This window comes from Plectropomus leopardus, chromosome 3, assembly GCF_026936395.1.
Source record: "Plectropomus leopardus strain MGB_pleo_1.0 chromosome 3, ASM2693639v1, whole genome shotgun sequence".
NCBI classification, from domain to species: Eukaryota; Metazoa; Chordata; class Actinopteri; order Perciformes; family Serranidae; genus Plectropomus; species Plectropomus leopardus.
The window spans coordinates 37,823,912-37,845,852 of record NC_142178.1 but is presented as its reverse complement, the minus strand read 5'-3'; the positions used below and the strand labels follow the sequence as shown (position 1 = coordinate 37,845,852).

The 21,941-nt window shown below is 39.5% G+C and overlaps 1 protein-coding gene and 1 long non-coding RNA gene across 2 annotated transcripts in view; one reads left to right on the top strand and one right to left on the bottom strand.

Moving 5' to 3' along the window:
* LOC148190062 (uncharacterized) overlaps positions 1 to 17,804 on the bottom strand; it is a 30,555-nt gene extending 12,751 nt beyond the window's left edge. The window contains exons 1-5 of the long non-coding RNA XR_015776089.1: positions 17,360 to 17,804; positions 17,099 to 17,152; positions 16,747 to 16,822; positions 15,995 to 16,069; positions 1,701 to 1,787 (exon numbers count right to left, since the gene is read on the bottom strand). This is a non-coding gene — a long non-coding RNA (uncharacterized LOC148190062). The remainder of the gene's footprint in view (positions 1 to 1,700; positions 1,788 to 15,994; positions 16,070 to 16,746; positions 16,823 to 17,098; positions 17,153 to 17,359) is intronic.
* Positions 17,805 to 17,970: 166 nt separating this feature from the next.
* LOC121941493 (homeobox protein Nkx-2.5-like) lies at positions 17,971 to 21,494 on the top strand. The gene is made up of 2 exons (XM_042484289.2): positions 17,971 to 18,608; positions 20,479 to 21,494. Exons 1-2 carry the CDS (start codon positions 18,182 to 18,184, stop codon positions 21,120 to 21,122), a joined length of 1,071 nt encoding a protein of 356 aa, XP_042340223.2. The 5' UTR covers positions 17,971 to 18,181; the 3' UTR covers positions 21,123 to 21,494.
* The last annotated feature ends 447 nt before the right edge of the window (positions 21,495 to 21,941 follow it).

Here is a 21,941-nt window from a genome sequence, read left to right as displayed (position 1 = left end):
GGTGTTTTTCTTTCATGCAGCACTAAAGTCAGTTTGAACGGGGTCTTAAAGACTTTTGTTGGGAGAGTTTGGACAGATAGTGGAGGCCGTTTCGACCAACAAATTTCCTGAAAAAATGTTGGCATTGTACATCTCTGCAAACCACTCCTCTGTTACAATTGCACGCTATTATGTAGCAGACACGGTGAAACTTTCTTTGCATTTCACTAACGCTGTGGTTAACGTGTGGGTAGGTTTAGGTACAAAAAGCATATGGTTATTGTTAGGAAAAGATCGTGTTTTGGCACAATCCTAGCAGGAAACACAGTGATGTCTCAGGAAAAAAAAAGACTTTTTGTGGCACTATCCTCGCTAGAAAAATAGCATCAATGGCGAGAAATCAGCCGGAAAAACAGGTTGCTAAAAAAACAACCAGTTTTGGCAGTCGTCTCGCCAAGTTGTTGCACCACCCACCGTCATCTCCACTGCCCAATGACAAAAGCCCTAGACCAAAGCTGCATGTTCAAGACGGGAATGTTGCGCCGTTACGTCGCTTCCCCGTTCTGTATAAAAGTTGTTTCGCCTTTAAGCCTCCATAGGCGGTATTAAAGGCGCCGAAACGTGTCTGTATGAACAGGACAGCTTTCATATGAATGCCATATAGACACAAAACGACCAAAAAATACGCAAAATGACTTTAATGAGAAATAAAATGAAGAAAAACACTGTAAAATCAGCTCATGTACTACCTCACATTAAAAACATTGATACAAATATGAAACGTGCAAATATAACAAATTCCTGCTTTGCAGAAACGTGGCTGGCGTATCGGCTGCCAGCAAACACATCAAGTTTGTGAAATCATGCTCGAAGACTCAAGATGATGCAAACAGCCTTCAGTACACACAGTCCTATGGCAAAGAAATAAACTCATTGTACTTGTTTAGGATCTTCAGATCACTTATAGAAATATATATTTTTCGCTGAATTCTTTAGAATTTGACAGTTTGAGAGTCTCATCAGCTCTGAAGGGCCGACGTCCGGATCCATCTCACATGCTGTGCAGGAGAGGAAACGTCAGCGTTTTATATTTTTGGCTGATTTCATTATGCAGATTGATGACATGCAGCTCTGCATGTCAGAATGAAACGTGACTGCAGGCGGCTTCACGCCGTCACATCACAGCGTCAGAACGCCGCCGACACTTCCCCACATTCCTGTCAGCGCTCAGATGCAGCAGCAGAGAGAACTTCATGTCATGTTTCCAGCTCTCTGATCTGTTTGCCAACACACACACACACACACACACACACACACACACACACACACACACACACACACACACACACACACACACACACACACACACACACACACAGAGCAGTGAGGACAGGCCTGTACATGACGTGAGCACTCCTGCATTGCTGAGGTGTGTATTTGTGTGTGTGTCATTCTTTCTCCGTTAGGCCGAGGACTATTTCAGGGTGTGGACAAAGAAGTAAGAGAATGTGCGTGTGTGTGTGTGTACATTAAACCCCACCCACTGCATGCTGGCAAACATGTCAATCAAACCATCAGCACTACAAGACCACTGGCTCCTGTCAAGGCCTCAAACAACACAGCTCCTGTTTGTTTGTTTGTGTGTGTGTGTGTGTGTGTGTGTGTGTGTGTGTGTGTGTGTGTGTGTGTGTGCGTGTGTGTGTGCACAGCAGACACCTTACCTCTGCTATGATTAGACCTGCAGAATCATTCCACAGATATATTAGCTGCTTAATCCAGCGCAGGTCAACGAGGTCACATGCAACCTGCTGCCATGATGAACACACACACATAAACGCAACACCGTGAGTATATACATGCACACACACACGACATACACGACATGCTAAGTGTACGTAGAGCCTGACTGATAAGGAACATTTCTAACGATATATATGTCCTCTCTTACTGATGTGAATTTATACATTCAAAACATGTTTATTTCATTTCACGACGGGATTTTCAAGCGTCACACATCATATATGTGAATTCTTCTTCTCTCACATGTGATGAGCTCACAGAGACACTTCACATGTGCAGGGTCAAGGTTGTCCCTGTGAGACCTGAACAGAGTGGCTCTATAACTTTTGTTAACATGGGAAGAAGATACGAGTTATGAGATACAAGAAAATTACCTGAAATTTAGGGAAAAATTAAAAGAAAAAAATGTTAAATGATGATGATTAAATGTTAGAAAACAAAAAACAACACAAAACCTCAAATGATAAATAAATATGATTCAATATTATTATTATATAACTTTCTATACATTTTAAACAATTTTTAATAATCATTTTGCCTATTTTCATTCACTTTTAATAATTTTCTCTTTCTCTATCTTTCTCTTGCTCCCTTTTTTAAAAATGATATTTTTTAAGTCTTTTTGTTTTTTTCATTTCTTGTCATTTGCAGGACATCTTTGCCAAGTTGCTCTTTGGCTTTTCATCCATATTTCCAACAGAAATCAAACCAATTTGCTCAAGCTTTTAAAGGTTTAAATGCATGTAAACAGCGTCTGAAGGCAGCACAGGAAAACTGACGTCTTTCTATGTTTCAAAGGGTTTATTCAAAGTTTTCTCGCAGTGATCCGTCAGATATGATTATTAAAATGTGAAATAAGGTCAGATATTTTGCAGTTGTGTAAACTTACTATTAAAGATGACACTGACTGTCAATCTACACATTCACCTGAAAGAAGTCAACTGAAAGAATAACAAAATCGTAATAATAACACAAAAATAAGGGTCAAAATAACAGAAAATATGTATTTTACATGAATATTCTACAGTTTCTAAATGTAAACGTGGACACATGATTGCTCTTTATGTTGACTTTATCTTGGTCTTTTGGAAGCCACGTTTACTCCGCCACAATATTTCCATATTTTACATTTATGAATATTAGACCACCTGCTCACAGAGGATCTACGAAGCCAAATTGTTGCCTGAATCATCATAAAAATAACTTTTTGAGAGGAAGTTTGGAGGCTGAACTGCTGGCTTTCGCTCCATTAAGAATATTAAGGTAAAGAAACAAAACCCAGGAAGGACGGGACAGTGAAAGACGTCTTTCCTGTGTGTCTCTATAGTGTTAAGCCTGACACACACACACACACACACACACACACACACACACACACACACACACACACACACACACACACAGACACTCATATTAATGAAGTGTCAGATGGAGGGCTGCCAGCATTATTACACGTCTCTAAAGCTAATTACATGTCCGACAGGCTCATTAGTTGATTCACTGGACTGAGTTTCAGCATCAAGTTCAGTTCAGAGGAAACTCGACCCCAAAACACCTGATACACACTCACAGGTACTGAAACACACACACACAGGTACACATGTACTGTACACATATAATACACCGTTCACACACAGCCTGAGGTGCACTAGTGTCATGCCTGCAGGTAAACATGGACATACAAAGCAGAGACACGCACATAAACAAACATGTACAGACACATTTCTCATTTTTTCTTCCTTTTTGAATGTTTTTAATTTAGCTATTTTGACAGAGATAAAAGCACACTTCATCTGTACGCTGTTTGTGTGTTTTAAAATCTGATTTTTTTGATTTCGCAAATGTAATCATAAAGAAACTTAGCATATTATCATTATTATTGTTATTGCTGGTTCTAAGAATATGGTGTTTTGTCCAAGGAGTGTTGCCGTACTGCTGTAGGCTGGTACAGTTAATGTTAACCACAGCACCATCTCTTTCTCAATACTTTTAAACGTACTAAAAAGTGCAAAACAAAAATGGAACATGAGTGGTATGAAGGCTACATCACTGTCAAATGTATAGTTTTTTTTTAAGTGTTATTATCTCATCAAAAAAATAATGAAAAATGACAGTACGGGAAAATATGTTATAAAAAGTCATAATATGTGCACTTTTCCTGTGTGGTTTCTGATCATATGCTTTCTCTCTAAAAGGGCACTCCGTCATCAAAACTTTGGGAAACTCTAATCTACGATTTTGTTTCAAAAAGCTCTAAAATCATCAGTTTAGCTGTTGAGTTTCTGAAGATTTATCCTGGGGGAAATTCTCCCACAGCATTGTGGAGATTTGGGTTGCAGAAGGTGTCAATGAAAACAACTACGAAGAGATACAAAACAACCAAAAAAGACACAAAATTACCTCAAAGAGACATAAAAAGATTTGCATGGACCACAAAGAGATGCAAAAAACAACAACTAAAGAGGCAAAAATCTCCACACAGTCAGTGTGTCTTGTTCCACATATGGGAGAGGTGGTGGGGCTTTTTGCACAGTGGCCTTAAGAGCCAGGGCCCCTCCTGACCTTCACTGCCAAAATATAGCTAATATTAGCATGTACCGATCAGAAAGAGACATAAAATGACCAGAAAGAGACACAAAATAACTACAAAAGTGGGCAAAACAACTGCATAAAATGACTACAAGGAGACACAAAAGAACCAAAAAAGACAAAACTACTCCATAGAGACACAAAAATGACCAAAACACACACAAAATGACTACAAAGAGACACAAAACAACCACAATAGATGCAAAAATACAACATAGAGACACAACAACAAAAAAAAACCATGTCAAATAACTACAAAGACACACAAAAACAACCAAAAAGATGCAAAATTATCTGAAAGAGTGGGGCCTTTTGTGAGCCTGCAGGGGCCCATGGTCTCATAATCTGCCCATGTGTTCACCTGATGATCTAATCATTAATAACTAAATGACATCTTATCAGGCATCACTCACTTTCTCCTCACAAAAACTTTGACTTTAGAGGAATTACTCCATAAAGCAGTTTTAAAGTGCTTTATGTTAAGATAAAAAAATCCATATTTCACTGTGAGTGTGGAAGTCACTGTTCTGGCGCTGTTTCCCGTTTAACGTCCTCTGGACTCCCATCGCAGCTTTAAGTGACCAAATCTGTTTTATTTGCAGTGAAAAGGGGAATTAATGTGGGATTTCTAAAGCGCGGGTTTCGGGCAGATGAAGACCTTGTAAATGTCTCCACTCTGGAAGTGAAAGTGAAAGTTAATGGCAGGAAACTTCCCTGAGAAGCAGCAATAAACATCCTCCAGCCCTCCGCCCTGCTGTCATCCCGCGGGCGTAACGATGACAAACTCCCGAGCAGCGGCGGTGCAGGGGCCCTTGACCCCCCTTCTGTTCCGGAGCCTTCCCAGCTGTGCGCCTCTGCCCGCCCGGCCCCCGGGGCCTCCGGTGGTCGAAGTGATCTATTGCCGGTGTCCGTCCGGCCAGAAGCGGGCCGGTCCCGCCTGCGCGCGGCGCTCCGGAGGCCCGTGTTTAGCCTGGTCCAGGAAACAGGCCCTTCCTCCGCCTAAACACGGAGAGCCGCTCGGGGACCGGCTGCGGCAAGCCGCGGGTAGCGGGGGTCCCCGTCATCCAGCAGAGGGAGGGGGTGACTGGCAGGTCATCGAGAACGCGCGTGGTATGACACGTATGCGCACCAGTCGATACGTGGCCTCCCGTGCGTAATTCAAACCCGTGCGTAAAAGCGAACAAAGTGCGCTGACCGAGTTTAAGTAAACGGACCAACATCAACACTGACTCTTTTAGTTACACTATTTAGGATTATTTTTAACAACAAATTATATTTTTAATAAATGTAATGACATCAAGGCAGAAACTGTGATTCTGAATTTTTAGCAACTAAATGTTTTGAGTGCTTGTTGTTTACTATTCTACTGTTTGGGTGTGGTTTTCACATTAGCCAGTACAGTTTTCCACCACATCCTCACATGCACTTTTCATATGTTTTATCCCCATCGTGCTTTGAATTATGTGAAACAAATAATCTAAACTAATGAAGACAGTTGACATTTGTGCGTCTGATATTTATATCATAAAAACGGAGGCTCTGCCTTTTTATTCCACACAAAAAAGTTTCAAAAAATATTTTAACTGAGAGATTTTGTGCGCACTTGCTTCAGTTGCAACATGTCGCTGCACCGCTTTTGGTTAACAAGTTGCAGAGAATCTTTCAATCTTCGAGGTTAATTCATCAGGGCTGACAGAGGTCGTGTGAGTGGGAACTTTCTCTGCATCTTCTGAACAAGTGAGCTCCTGCAGGACAGCAGAGCAGTTTTCCAGGGGCCCTGGAGCCCTTCAGTACCATACTGGAGAATACTGTATATATTCCAACTTCGTGTAATAATTATTCGTCTGAAAGGACGGCAAAGATGGTTTCGGGTATAGCAAAATAAAATACCAAAAATATTAAAAGGCCGTGCATTAAGGACGAATTCTGCTCCTCTATTAACGTTTTGAAGGTTATTCTTTGAGGGTTAGATACTGGAGACCAAAGAGGAAAGTCCAAAACGTTGGAGCCACTCAGAAAAGTTTAAAAGCATTTAATGGATAATGCATTAAAGATGACGCAGCCTGTGTTTGATATTTGCGTAAAAGACGCAGAGAGACAAAGTGGCTTTTAATGCTTGAAGTTTTGGCCAAAAATAAACAGTTTGTCTAGTTCACGTTTGTTGGACGCAAATGTATCCCATAATGTGCCTGTAGCCAGAGCATATTAAAGCGAAAAAGGGTTGTTTTATTTATTTGTTTGTTTATTTTTGAAGAGTTTCACTCGATTTTTTTAGGATTGCCTGGTGGAAATTTGCACAATATTTCTGTATCTGATTATAGATTTAAAAAAAAATTCTGCTTATACATCTTTAAGAAAACTGACATTTGAGAAAGAATTCATTTCCTAAAGCCTTCGCTTTCTGCTTGTATTTCTTGCTCAAAACGTGGATCAAAAGTTTGTGCGTCTTCTGAAGACATTAAGTTTTTTCTGATTCATTTCCTTCATCTTTAAGAAATTTAACGGAAATTCACTAAAATTTGGGAGAGTCCCCAGCTTTACGGTTGTATTGCATGCTTAAAATGCTTTTAAACCTTTCGAAACTCGAGCTATTTTTTCTTTAACATAAGAAAAAAGCACTGACCAGTTTTGTAAGAAATTATCCTAAAAATTAGTATGACATTTTTAAACGTTACAAGAAACTTTTCTGAAAATTAGCACTCAAAATTTAAAATAAATAAATAAACAAAATCACAACAAAAAAGGAAATAACCCGAAAATAGCTCAATGAAAAACATATAGAATTGTAACAATTGTTGTTTTTTTTTTTGTTTTTTTTGGTCAATTTTCCCTTTTTTGTTAATTTTCTACCAATGTATTTGCGTTTTGCATTTTCAGGGCATGTCTTGCCTGATTGCTCATTGCCTTTCTTCCATCTTTTCACAAGAAATCAAACCACTTTGCGCACGTGTCAGAGGTCTCAAATGCTTGTGAAAGGCCTCTGCACGCAGCACAAGAAAACTGATATCAATCCAGGTTTCAGGGGGTTAATGCATGTGCTACTATCTAAAAAGTTACGCAAATATAGCCTTTTATAGCTGAAAAAATGCGCAGTTAGTGTGCAGTCCGCTGTGACATCCAGAGAAGCGTCCTGACGGCGGAGCAGAGCGCCGGAGCCTCGGCCGGAGCCTGGCGGAGCTCAGCGCAGTGATTGATGGCTGAAGCCCTGTGCAGGTTGTAAAGCAGCCCGGCTGGACGCTGTTTGGGAGATAGAGAGCTGATAAAGGAGACGCTCAGTGAGAGAAAAAAGGGCGAATGGGGCTCTAATGGTGCAGGAGGGGGAATCCGGACTGTCTGCGCCGTGATGGAGTGGTCTGTCTCCCCCCTGGAGGCACTAATGCCCCCCAGTTTATACACAGACAGACAGACTTCTCCGGGAGGAATCATCACGTGGTTTCTGAGTTTATCTGAGGAAATTATTCATCATGAAAATTCTCCACTCGTTGAGAGCGATGAGAAAATTAATCCAGGCGGTGTGATAAGACTAAAGAGCCTTAAAAGCTCTTTTTTTATTTCTGGAGGCGCGCCTCTGCCTCTGCGTGGTTTTCTCATTAAATTAAACCAACAAGCCTCTCTGGAAATTTCTACTTGAGTTCAGAAACAACACGGTCATAAATCTCTGCGCCGTGGCTGTAACGACTTGTTTCCTCTGCAGTAATAACAATGGAAGTGGAGGCTTTAGGAGTCGATATAACTGGGCGGCGGGTCTCCCTCCCTCTCTGCATCCAGCTCAAGTTTATGCCTCCTCCATCGCGCCACAATATGAGAAACAAAATAACAAAACACACATCTATCACTTTGGAGGACTCCTCTCCTCTGGCGCGTTTATATACAAATCTCCCGGTCCTAATGGCTGCGGGGTGGAGATCATTTACTTTATTTGCATGGTTAAGAAGCAGAAAAAAACTCTTTTCGCTCTCGTTTCATTTCCCACATAAATCAGGAATTCCTCTGCCGGTAAAAGTCGGTCGTTTGTCAGCGGAGTCTGGCGTGCCGGGTGACAGAAAACGAGAAACAGAAGTCCCATTAGGTAAACCATTCAACGCCACAATTTATACAGCAGGCCGGGCGGGTTCATAAACAGAGCCGGTTGCGTCATGCAGTGTATTTGGGGTTGTGTGTGAGAGATATAGAGGCCTGTCCCCAAATTTTAACGACTCGGAGCTCTGAATGAGAGCCAAATACATCAGCAGAGAGGAGGTTTAAACTCACAATTGTTTTTTTCTGGTGAAAAAAGTGAAATTTCTTATTTTTCTTTTCTTTTTTTTCTCATTCTTTTTATACATTAATATTAGACAAATAATGTGTAAGGAAATATGTGCTTTCTTGCTCCAATTAGTTCAGTTTCCATGAATCCAGGCGTTGTTTTTTGGGAAACTGAGCCGTTCCTCCTGGAGAGGTGCATGTGGCCGCTGGTTGTGTCCTGCCGGGCGGACATAGACGTTACGGATCACTGAGATAGCGTCTCCCACTCTGCTTAATGGAGCTATTACTGGCTGCAGGCCGAGGCTATCTAAACACACGCGCGCACGCGCGACTGCACCCGTGCGCGACTGGCCTTTAGGCGGTAGGCACCGAGACGCGCGAACTTTTACGCGCGGAGGCAGAGAGGCGAAGAGTGGAAGATCACATCATCTCTGTCAAAAATATACATTTTTTTCTGTTTTTGCTTGGATACAAAAATATTAACAAGTCTTCAAATTATTATAAAAGTATTTCTAAAAAGATAAAGATCCTCTGGCAGTGTTTATTTTAAAGTGTTTCCATCAGTGCTCGTACACGTTGAACACAATGTTTATATAACATTTCGTATTATGCCAAATTTAGGTTTTTCCATTTCAAGACGAGAAAAAAATAATATTGAATATATTTGTGAAAAAAAAATCAGAATTCAAACCACATATCAGTTAAATCTGTATTTCTGTGATTATTCTGGTGTAAAATAGAAAATGATCAGACAGCTGACATCATAACCAAAAAAGTATCAGATTGATATATTACTTTTGTTAAAACCACATTCGTGATAAATTTAGTAGAAACTCTCAAATTATAAAACAGAATCATGCTTTCTGCACGTTTATAATAGAAGAAAATGTATTTTTTAAAAACATTACGTTTTACTAAAAAATAATCTGCAAGGGAAGCGCTTTAAAAAAACCTCGATGACGCGTTTCCTCATCACGGAAAAATGTTGGGGGGGTTAAACTGCCGGAATTTCTCTTAAATTTTGTCATTTCCCCCATTGCTTTACCTTTTCCAAACACTTTCAGAGTGCATATATTTTTACAATCATGTCACCATAGAATTGTTTATATTCAATAGTATAAAGAGATTTTATTGGTGCAATTTACTCCTTCACTCTGAAACTTTATCGGAAACTTTTCCTCATTTTTATTTATTTATTTAGCGTAGGGGTTTATATTTGATTGTATTGATGTTTTTGTGTAATCTTTTTTATTATGTTGATGACTCATGTTATTATTATATTCTTATATTTTTATGCTTTCTATGTTTTCGTATTGTCTTTCAGAGTAAAGCATGCTGAGTTTACCTCTAATTAAATGTCCTATATAAATAAAATTGCAAATGCCATTGTACATATTATATGAAATACATTATTTTATATTCCGCCATAGGTGTTGATGTTTGTATTATACAGAGTTCTATGGCATCGCAACCCGAGCAGCATATTTAGCCCAAAATAAACCGTGTCCTGGTCTCTTTTTCTTGCTGACTGTTGGACGCACATCACAGTCTGTTTGATTACACGGAGCCGAGAAACAGTTTAGTCTAAATGTTTTAACGTTACAAGTGTGTTTTCGTGCTCTTTAGCGTTTAACATAAAGTTTTAGTGTCTCTGTTGCACATCACATCTCTAAAACTGTCCGCTGCACGCACACACTTGCACGCACACGCATAAACACACACACACACACACACACACGCATTGAAGGGGTTGGCTGAGATTATCTCTCCTCTCTCCATCCAACCATCCAGAGCCGCCTGGCGCCTCTGCCGGGCCGAAAATGACAGCAGACAAGAGGTGTAGCATTTCCTATTGTTACCCCCGTTCAAAACACAACCACACACACAACCACACACACACACGCACGCACACACACAGCGAGAGACAGAGAGAAATACCATGCATCCACACTAAGTCTGCACGCTGCTCTCTAAAATCCAATAATAACTAAAATAACAGAAAAGTTTCTGCCTCCAGACAAAAAAAGACCCCTGCAGTTATTAGGAGTAATGTGATAATCTTAAAAATAGGTTATATCCAAGAGAACAACAAGCTCTTACTCCCAAAAACAATTTCCAGGGAACATTAAGGGAGCATTATATCATTAGCAGCATCAGAAAAGACAGGATACCTATGATTTACTTTATATGTTCTGCTTATTGTGCAAATCACCGCATATCATGTCGATTATATAAATACTTTAACTGGCAGTAAGAAAACATAAAAGTAAATACATAAATTAAGTCAAGTACTGGATTTAAGTGGCCTACTTTAAAGGTACTTGTACTTGATCTGAATAATTCATATTCATGGACACCTAACTGAATACTCCACCACATTTCTGAGGGATATATGACACTTTTACTACATTTATTTGATATATTTTGCAGATTTAGAATATTATTACAACATATAATATTGCTTATACTACTTTTAAAAGTATTTTCTTATTTTTCAAATATTCTTTTAACATATTTAATTATGATCATTTAAAATTCAAATATTAAATAATTTAAAAAATAATTTTAATTTTGAAATATTACACATTTATTATATATGAGAAAATACACACTAATGTATTAGTAAATTAAAATAAGCCACAGGTTTACCAGCTGGAACACTTAAAGTGACACTACATTATTCTATCAGTGATTATGATCCAGTAATATTAAATACATTGTTGTAAAAAGTATAATTTGTCTGCATAATGAGTACTTTCACTTATGGTCCTTTTAATATATTTTTAAGCTGATACTTTTGTACTTTCACTATAGGCATATTAAGTAATTCAAGATTTCTACTTGTAACAGAGTATTTCTACACTGTGGTGTTGCTATTTATACTATAATAAAGGATATGACAACTACCATCAGTGGACTCTAAATAAAAGATAGACTAAAAAGTAAAAAAAAACAAAACATATTAGACATTTTATCTTTAAATTTAAAGAAAAAAGACTGTTGTACACTTTCAGTAAACTGAGGCTGAGTTTAAGGTAATGTAACCCTTCAAAGCTCTGAGATTTCACTGACTTATCTCTGTTTGTGTGACAGATAACAGGACAAACAGAAGCTGCACAGAGCTCACACTCTTCCTTCCAGCTCTGTCAGCAGCAGTCACGTCGCACAAACTGAACAACCTCCTTCCTCCTGATGGACGTTTATCTGAGTCTCACTCTGCAGTTTGTTGGATATAAACTCACAGTCCTCTGCAGGCCGTCCTGCAACACGATAAAACCTCAGAGGTCCTACTCATGACCCCTGAGGATCACCCACGCAAACAAAGAGCTAAAAAAAGGCCAAAAAAGGTTTTGTAAAGCAGCAGGATTTTGGGGACAATTACAAAATCAGAGTGTATCTTCCTTTAATTTCAAAAACATATATGTTTGTATCATTGGAGACATTTTCATGTTAACCTGTCCTTTTTAATGCTTTCATGTGTTTGCAATTAAAAATAACAACCGGAAGCTCATGAGTCTTTTCCCCTGTTAATCCAAAAGCAGAAATATTATTATGTTATTATACAGCAATGAAGTTTGTAGAAGGAGGACGGCTCAACAAAACCTCGAACTTCATCACCGAAGAAAGCTGCTTGTTTTGATTTTTTTTGAAGAACATGGCTATGATCGTTCCCTAACTTTGACCAGGTACTTATTACTGTAACCATGACGATGAGCGGCCCCTAACCTTAAAGGAAACCCTCGGAACTTTTCAACCTGGACCCTGTTTTCCCATGTTTTTGAGTCTACGTGACTAACGGGAACAATAGTTTCAGAAATTGGTCTGGTATTGAGCAAAACAGACTGCAACGTAATCGTCAGGCTATAGCGCACTGTTAATTTACATCCACTAAAAGTGCTTGTTTTTGCTACTGACAGGCTCAGATCGTTATTATAAATGTCTGACTAGAAAAAAAAAACGTTTTCTTTACCATGAACTTCTGTTTGTCATGTCTGCCTGTAACAACTCGTATTGCAAGACTTCAAAAGCAGATGTCTCCTTGCACGAGACACAATGACAAACAGACTAGATTGAGTGAAAGTTAAAACGTTTTGTTTTATCAGACACTAACTGGAACAATCTGAGCCCGTCAGTGGCAAAAACAAGCACTTTTATTGGACGCACATTGAAGGTGCAACATTGTGCTGAAGGTTATATTGCAGCCCGTTTTGCAGTGAATTAGTAGAGATTGAAAAAAATATATATAAAGTTGGGGGAAAATGTCTAGGGGAAAAAAGAAAAACTATGTTTATAGCCAATTATTATACTTATATGTTTTAAATTATTTTACACAATTATTGTAATTTTTAAGCACCATTTCCCTTTTTCATTTTTAATAAATTAATTGATTCATTTATTTATTGATAGCTAATTTTCAAGTAATTTTCTTGGACTTTTTACTAATTCATTGCATATTTTGGGGTCATTTTTTCCTTTTGTTGCTTCTTCCCATGTTACACATATTTTGTTGTATATCTGGGAGCATTTCAGGCTCTTTAGGGAGTTTTTAAAAGTTTTCAGATCTAAGCCAAATAGACAATAACAAAAAAAGGGAATATCACCCATTTGTCTCCTCAAGAAATCCCATTTAAGCACTTCTGGTTACACTGTGGACTGTGTAACATGACAATATGTCGTAATGAGTGCATAATCACAGGTGACGTTACTATTAAATTATATTTTTATTTAATTAAAAGTGCCATGCTGCCAATTTTGCTAGTTTATTTTGGAGGGTTTACAATAAGATGAGCTTATTTTACTCAATAAAAATACTTAAGTTGACGTACTTGCATGATTCTTGCATTTTTGTTGTTGGAACCAAACATTCTGCTTTTGTTTGCATGTGACAAAAATATGAATATCAGCCAGGAAACATTTTGGAAATCCAGGCAGAACACCCTTCAGTGACTCCTGGTGATTCCCCAGTTAGGAAATCTTGTCCTAGGATGACCAATCAAAGCCAACTGTCTCGTCACTTAACTTCAACTGGAGCTGTTTTATTTTTTTCCAAAAGCGGCAGAAGAGTGCTGGCCCACGTGACACAGAAAACACAGCGCTCAGCCTGGCGTCTTTGGATTTAATGCTTATTTAAAGTAAATGGAGGCGTCTGTGTGCCAGTCTAAACACTATCTGGCCTTGTTTGGCACTTTTTTACGAGGACGCGCTGATGATGATGTAGCGTGAATTGGAGAGAGTCGCCGGGGAGTCTACAGGGACAGCCACACACGCATACATGTGTCTGATTCCAGCTTCCATAGATAGAGCTGCACATCAGGATATTTACTACCTGCAGGAGCGGAGGGGACACCCAGCTCAGGTCTGTGAGGGGCCCCATCAGGATTCAGCTTAGACACAAATGTGCACAATATGAAAATGTGCACAGCAAGAGCTGACTCACAATTCATCAGAATCATGATTTCATAGATAAAACTGTTAACCCTTTGAACCCTGAGCAAACTGGCTGAATTTTTTCATAAACACGAGAAGAAGGCAATGAGCAACTTCAGAAGAAATTACCCAAAAAAATGAAAAAAAAAAAAAAAAGAGTAGAAAATAAATAAATAATTCAGAATTTTTTTAAATTTAAAAAGTACAAGCAAATTCCTTTTAAAAAAAGGAATTTAAAAAAAGGTCAAAAAGTAAAAACAGTAAGAATCATGGAAATAAATGTAATATTGATTACAGTAATCCTGTGAAACCTCAGCAATGAGCAACAATTAGACATTTAAAAAAATGAAGAAAAAAAATATCTTAAAAATAGTAATAATTCTGTCAAATAATTGTATTGATTTATATATATATATATATATATTTATATAATAATAATAATTCTTAAGTTTTAACACTTAAGTGTCTCGTTAAAGCTCATTGTTTAACCAGACATGTTAAATTAAATGGGCATTACATGAAAACAGAGTTAAGTTTGAGTTATAAAATAAAAATCTTACTTTTTGTTTTTCTTTTTTAAAATTGCAGGCTGTTTGTTTTCAGAGAAAACACCTGCAGGAGGAGTGGAGGGAGCAGGGTGACAGGGGCGAGGGGTCCCGCTGCAAAACGGAAAGGGGAGCTGATAGCAGCAGATTAGTTCGAGCTAAAAACGTCAGTCAGTTTTTCCTGGAGGAATCTTAATTGCCCGAGGGGCCCTGCTTATCGGCCCAGGGCGGTTATTAATACAACAGCCGCGATAAAGAGCCGGAGAGACACCGAGAGCAGCCGGCTGCTGCTGCTGGACGGCAGAGAGACGAGAGGAGGGAGAAACTTAGACTGAGGTTAGAAGTTTATGTGACAAATCATTTTCTATATTATTGCCATGTTATATATATATATATATATATATATAATATTCAGCTGTGCCTCAAGGTAGTGTTTTAACACCAAGAAGATCCATACCAAAGGGGCCACTGCCAGACTTGAAATTAACCCATTAACACTTGAACTGACATCAGTTTTCTGAGTTCAAATGCCTTTTACAAGCATTTAAACCCCTGAAACCTGAGAATTTCTTTTGAAAATGCAATGAGCAACCCAGCAAAAAAATGTCATGCAAATTGCAAAAAAAGGTGTAAAAAAAAAAAAAAAGCAAAAAAACCCAACCTTTTTTCATAATTATATATTTAAAAATAAGTTGCAAAAAAAATCCAATACATAATTTTTTTAAATATTCTTTCCATGTTTAGCACTTTCTGAGTCCATATTTTTGTGGAGTTTTATAGACCTTTTTGTTGCCCAATATTAGGTCATTTTCTTGTAACTTTTCAGTCGTTTTGTGCAATTTTTTGCCCATTTCTTGTGAAGTTGTTCATTACCTTCTTCCCCAAGCTTTTAAAAGAAATCAAGCCAATGTTCAGGTTCCGATGGGTTAAATAAAATATCACTCTGAATGATATTTGATGTTAATTACTAAAGCTAATTTGCGCAGGTTTCAAAGGGTAAAGAAACTCAGATGTAAGTGGAAACTGAATTTTCTTAGCTTGACAAATTCAACATTTTAAAAATTATTTGAACCAGCTTGTTCTTTTTTTACAGTGCAAAATTCATAGCTACAAATGACTGTTATTTGACCTCTTGACCCCTCAGATCTCCCCTTATTAAAAGTGACAAATCAGAGCCGATTCTTTATCTGATTTCACTGTTGCCTCATTAGCTCTCAATTACCAAGATAAGAGTGAGAGTCAGGTTTTAGTGTCTCCTCTTTCATAGAAAATAGAGGAATTATCTCTATTTTCTGAAGTATTTTATACACATTTCACTGTTTTGCAATCCGACAGTCCATGAAAACTCGCACATCTCGTCTCAAATCAAAAGTAGCTAAACATTAAAAACTTTGAGAAATCCAACTAACCTCAGTTTCCAGTTTGGAAGGAGCCCCCGATGGGAACGGCCTCAAGAAGAGTAAACTCAGCAAAGTGACGTCTTTCTGGAAATATAAACGCATCTTTCAGATCAATTTAGTTATTATGAGATCTGTTTGTTTATAACACTCTCACTATTTAACCCCTTGAAACCTGAGCAAAATGATTTGGTTCCTTTAAAAAACATTGAAATACAGGCAATGACCAACTTGGTGAGACATGTCCCATAAATTGCGAGAAATTAGTAGGACCTGAAAATTAGCTTTAAAAAATGGGGATAAATCTACAAGAAAATTAATAAAAATGAGGAAAAAGGGTCAAGAAAACTATATATATATACACACACACACTTTTGGGTCATTTTATTTATTTATTTTTTTGTGCTTACTTTCAGGGGAAAAGGAGTAACTTTGCACTAATTCCTTTTTTTTGGTGGGGGGGTCCCTTTATTGATAGGACAGCCGTAAAATGACAGGAAATGTGGAAGAGAGAGGGGGAATGACATGCAGCAAGAGGCCACAGGCTGCAATCGAACCCAGACTGCTGCAAAGGCCTCAGTATTTGGGACACACACTCTAGTAGCTGAGCTAGAGGCCAGCCCTACTTTTCACTAATTTCTTGCTATTTTTGGGCAATATGTTGTCAATTTGCTCATTGCCTTCTCCCCATGTTTCTAAAAGAAATCAAACCAATTTGCTCAGGTTTCAGTAAAAGTTTTGAAACTTTGAGAAATCCAACAAACCTCTGCTTAAAGTCCTTGTAGGATCCACCGATGGAAACGGCCTCATAACGAGTCAACTCAGCAAAGTGATGTCTTCCTGGAAATATAAATTTGGATTTTATTTTGGCTATTATGAAGTCTGCAGGTCACTTTTTTTTCTCCTGCTGCACTGGAGGTTTCCCAGAGAAGAGTGACATTTTTAAACAGACATTTTGATGGCTCCACTTTTGCATAAAATGGGAGAAAAGCCTCTATTTTCTGGTGTCTTTAACACACATTCCCCTGATGTCTGACAGAGTTATGGAAACCTGAGCATCTTTTCTCAAATTAAGCTAAACAGTTAAATTCTGAAACTTTGAGAATTTAAACAAACCTCAGCTTCAAGTCCTTGTAAGGAGTCATCAATGGGAGAGGCCTCAAGAAGAGTCTGAAAATTTAAAAAACGCATCTTTTAGATCACTTTGGTTATTATGAGGACTGCAGATATTCATATTCTAATAGACCCTTAGTAAATCTATGATTCCCTGTCTGTTACAATTTATTTCGACCACTTTAGGACAAGAAAAGGTCACTTAAACTTCCAATTGAAAGATGATAAAGGTTTTTATGCAGATTTTGGTAGCAAATACGTCACCTTTTTATATAACGTTGGCCAAAATTAACCCGTTCGTTGTGCGTAATGATTGCCAACGTGAGGCGATGGGAACATTTTTGGTTGAAGTTAAAGTATAAGACAAAGAGATTCCTCACTCTGCTACCCCTTGACCTGACCGTTGACCTTGACGCACCACCGTTTTGCAGCGAGCGTGCCACATGCTGCGCCTCTCCAAAGAGCGCACAGATTTACGCACGAACGAAAACAAGAACCCAAACGCACTGACCTGCTAAACAGTGCTGAAAACTGCAAATGTGATATTTTAACACACAAAAAAGCAAAGTTAATGTATATATTTGCAGAACAGAAATGCAAACGCGTCTTGTAATATCCTTTTTTGCGTAAAAATGCGAATTTGGAGAATGACAAACACGTTAAATAAGGTGGGGTCTGCCTAAAATTCTCTGTCCACCATATTCACACAAATCCTAAAACAGAACCAGAATATACGTCACGTACGCCCCACCTTCCCGCTCTCTGACTCCCTCTCTCTCTCTCTCTCTCCCAAATACTCTCCTTCGAGCCCACACGCACTTTCCATTTTCTCACACCCCTCCCCCTGACATCAGAGGAGGCAGAGGCGCTCCTTCGCTCCGGCCCAAAACTCCACTTACAAAGCCCGACATTATATCTGTCAGAGGGGAGACCTGCATGTACAAAACCGGGACTTATACCAATGTTTTCCTGCGTTTTACGGCGATGAGGAATTCCAGCGGCTTAGCACACCTCCAATTACCAAAGAAGGGGCTATTAAGCTCAATTATTTGTTAGAAAAAGAGTGGGAAAGGAGAAGGGGCGTGCATGTTACTCGGTGGGCTTCATTTCCTCGGTGCTGCAGAGCAGGAGCTGGATGACATGATGCTGCAGAGCCCGCTCACCTCCACGCCGTTTTCTGTCAAGGATATCCTGAAGCTGGAGCAGCAGCAGCAGCAGCAGCAGCAGCAGCAGTCCGGCTCCCTGGACCTCCAGCACCGGGCCCACACCCAGCAGCAGTTAACAGGGTCTCCTCCTCAGCAGCAGCATTTCCAAACACCGCCGTCCTGCATGCTCGCTGGGGCCCGGGACAGTCCTTCCTTCTCGGACGGGGAGGACAACTTGGCGTACCTGAGCGCACTGGCGGTGCGGGAGGAGGACCGAGGAGACACCAGTTTGTCCCCGGACATGTACGGTCATCCCGGGCTGCAGGGAGCCAAGCTGGAGGCCGCCGAGCTGGACGAGCAGGAGAACAGTGAGTTGAAGCTGCTGCAGACAAAAGGCAACAAAGGACGCGTGTAACAATAATTATTACAGTCATATCTTATAAAATGCTTTACAGAAAAAACATCAAAGTGCTTCTACTTCAAATATAAACGTAAGAAGCTGATTTGAATGTTAAATGTAACATTTTGGTGTTTACAAGATAATTTGCATGTTTGGCCACAAAGACAGTTTAACCTATGACCTGAAAACTGAAGTCACGGCTACATTTAAGAAACGTTACCTCTGTTACGCACAATTTAGTTTACCTTTGCACGTTAAAAAATTAAAAATTAGCAATAGTTTTATAGCCATGAAATATGATATTCATAACGTCAAACACAATGTGAGCCAACTGGAAAAAGAAAATCAGTTTTGCACATTTTCTAAATAAATTTGCAGCTCTTTTGTGGCTAACTGTTTCAGCATTTTTAACCATCGTTTTATTATTTGATCACTTATGTAACTTTAAAAATTAAAACTCACTACAGCTCCAAATACAGGTACAGTGTAAAATCTGATAAGGTTATCTTATTTAAACTTATCTTGGAAACCCTTATGCTTGAAAAAGGAAAGTAAATATAGCTATTAATCATCATTAATGTTCACTTTATAACTAATTAAGTTTACTTACATTTAGCTGCATTTACTTAATGTGAAGTTGCTGAAGTCTTCTGTAAATCAAATTAATCTGACTTAACTTTATTATTGGATTTATCCAGTGATAAAGTAAGGAGATCTGCAATCTTTTTTTGTTTGTTTAAGAATAAACAAATACGATTAGATATAGCACAGAAAACTTGGCTGCTAAAACTGGGAAAGATTGATTTGATCAAAGTTATCATATTTATATTGCAACAACTGTACAAAACTAAGGAAACATGATTAAATTAATTTAATAATTAGACAGCATAAGCATAACTAATAGTTACATTTATTAAGGCATTTCTTCCTCTTTTTTTAACTTGTAAAATCAACTGCTCAGATTTTTAAGTGTACAAAAAGTGCAAAAATAAAAGAGAAAGCCTGTTGAATATAAGGGAGACAAATTGTGTTTCGGAGATATTTTCTACCCTCTGCAGCACAGTATCTGTCCTCAGAGGCCTGTCCTCGACTCGTCCACCTCCAGACACCAGACATTATCCCAATAAAGCGCTATCAAATGGTGGCAGTCTGTATCACCGCGGCCAGGAGGCCTGAGACGAATCCAGTAAAGTCTGGAAATGTCAAACACTTTCTAGTGGTTCAGCTGCGCGCCTGTTATGATGTGTGGACCATAAACCAGCAATTAGTTTAAAGAGGCTTGTAAAAGAAATGACACCGCGAAGTAGCGCTAATAAACACAGCCGCAGTCTGACACGTCCTCCTCACATGCTGCATGTCATTATTCACCACATATAAACAGTGAAAAGAATGAGGTTTGAGGCTTTTTCAGTTCGCTAAAATATAAACTATTTGAGGAAAACTATAAACGGTTGTCTGCATTCCTATTGCTGCGCAGATTATATTTCACAGATCCAGTTCTCCCTGTGTTTTGTAAATGTAATTGTCTTGTTATTATAATTTTCGAGCTTTTTGTTACGTACGTTAGATAAAAGCTTTTGTAACTTTATGGAATATTTAAAATGAGACAAAAGAAATGTCCCATGTTTGATTTTTGTCTTTACAGTGACTGATTTTATTATTATTTTTTTAAGGAGGACCAAAAGTGATGTGGCCTCTGTTCAAAACCTACAAAAAGTGTATTTGTTGTAGGCTGAACGACTGTCCATAATATTCTCCTTTACGCACGGTTGGAAACAAGATTTCATGATTTTAGGCCATGTGTTGACACGTATTTTGTGTCTTTCCACCCTCCCCAGAGAGCTGTGGCTTGGTGTCCCGAGATGAGGCATCGGAGGGCGGGCAGGGAGACTCCGAGCGGCCGGTGCAGAAGCAGAGGAGCCGGCGGAGACCCCGGGTGCTCTTCTCCCAGGCGCAGGTCTTCGAGCTGGAACGGCGCTTCAAGCAGCAGCGCTACCTGTCCGCCCCTGAGCGGGAGCACCTGGCGACCACCCTCAAACTCACCTCGAACCAGGTGAAGATCTGGTTCCAAAACCGCCGCTACAAGTGCAAACGGCAGCGGCAGGACAAGTCTCTGGAGGCGGCGGGGCAGCACCACCCTCCGCCGCCGCGCCGTGTCGCAGTGCCGGTGCTGGTCCGAGATGGGAAACCCTGTCTGGGCGGCGCGCAGAGCTATGCAGCCGCTGCTGCTCCTTACGGATCCAACCCGTACAGTTATAACGGATACCCGGCGTACACATACAACAGCCCCGCATATAACACCAACTACAGCTGCACATACACCAGCATCCCCGCCCTCCCTCCGTCCGGCTCCTCCAACGCCTTCATGAACATGAACTTGGGAAACGTGAGCGGCCTCGGCGGCTCCCCACAGGCCCAAACACATCAAGGGACAGCGGTCACATCCTGTCAGGGCTCCCTGCAGGGGATCCGGGCCTGGTAGCCTCACCACAAACTCTTTTTTAATGGAGCTTTTTCATTTTGGTCATTTTTTTTTAGAAGTGTGTAAACTTGGTCAAAACGCCTCAGAAAACAGTGTTGCTTGTATAAAGGATGTGAGTTTGGATTCACCTGTCAGATTCGATGAAATTTCATCCACATGTCCGGCTAACTCGAGTGTATTACAGCCGAAATTTGTGGGCGCAAAAAAAGCTAAGCGTCAACACAGAGGCACACGAACAGTCACAGCTTGGGTGAAATTTGATTTTGTGGTCCGAATATTTGTTGGTGCTCTAGTTTGGCACTGAAGCGCAGAGGAGGAAATTACGCACAAGATTGCGCATTTCTCCTTATTGAACTCAAAAGATGATTTTTTTTTTTTTTTTTTAAACATTTGTTTTAACATGTTAGGCTCTGGAGAGACTGAATTGCTTTAAATTGTTTTTTTTCCGCAGAAAATAATTGTTTTAGTCTATTTCACATCTATTCAAATAAATCAGAGGAATGAGAAAAGGTGCGTTTGATTCTATTCAGGCAAACCTCTTTGTGTTGTTGAAATAACTGCGGGAACTTTTCACTAATGGAAAGAAATAATAATTCATACTGTATATTATAGCTCCCATGCGGGGTCACATAAGTGAATCAGACGCACGGAGGCAAATTTTGCTCGTAAACATATTAAGGGGAGAGCTGCTGGAGGAGGCCGGGCCACAGGAACTCTTTGTCCCGGTGCCAGGCGACGTGAAAGGAGGAAGTTATTCTCCATTTGAGGTCCTTAAAAGGACGCGATTAAGCACCTAAAATACCCCCGAAGAGCGAGCTG

Bases quoted from the DNA above. Each gene is read 5' to 3' on its own strand.
- LOC121941493 (XM_042484289.2), top strand. From the start codon at position 18,182: ATGTTACTCGGTGGGCTTCATTTCCTCGGTGCTGCAGAGCAGGAGCTG. The intron at 18,609-20,478 runs GTGAGTTGAAGC...CACCCTCCCCAG, and splicing joins GCTGGACGAGCAGGAGAACA to AGAGCTGTGGCTTGGTGTCC.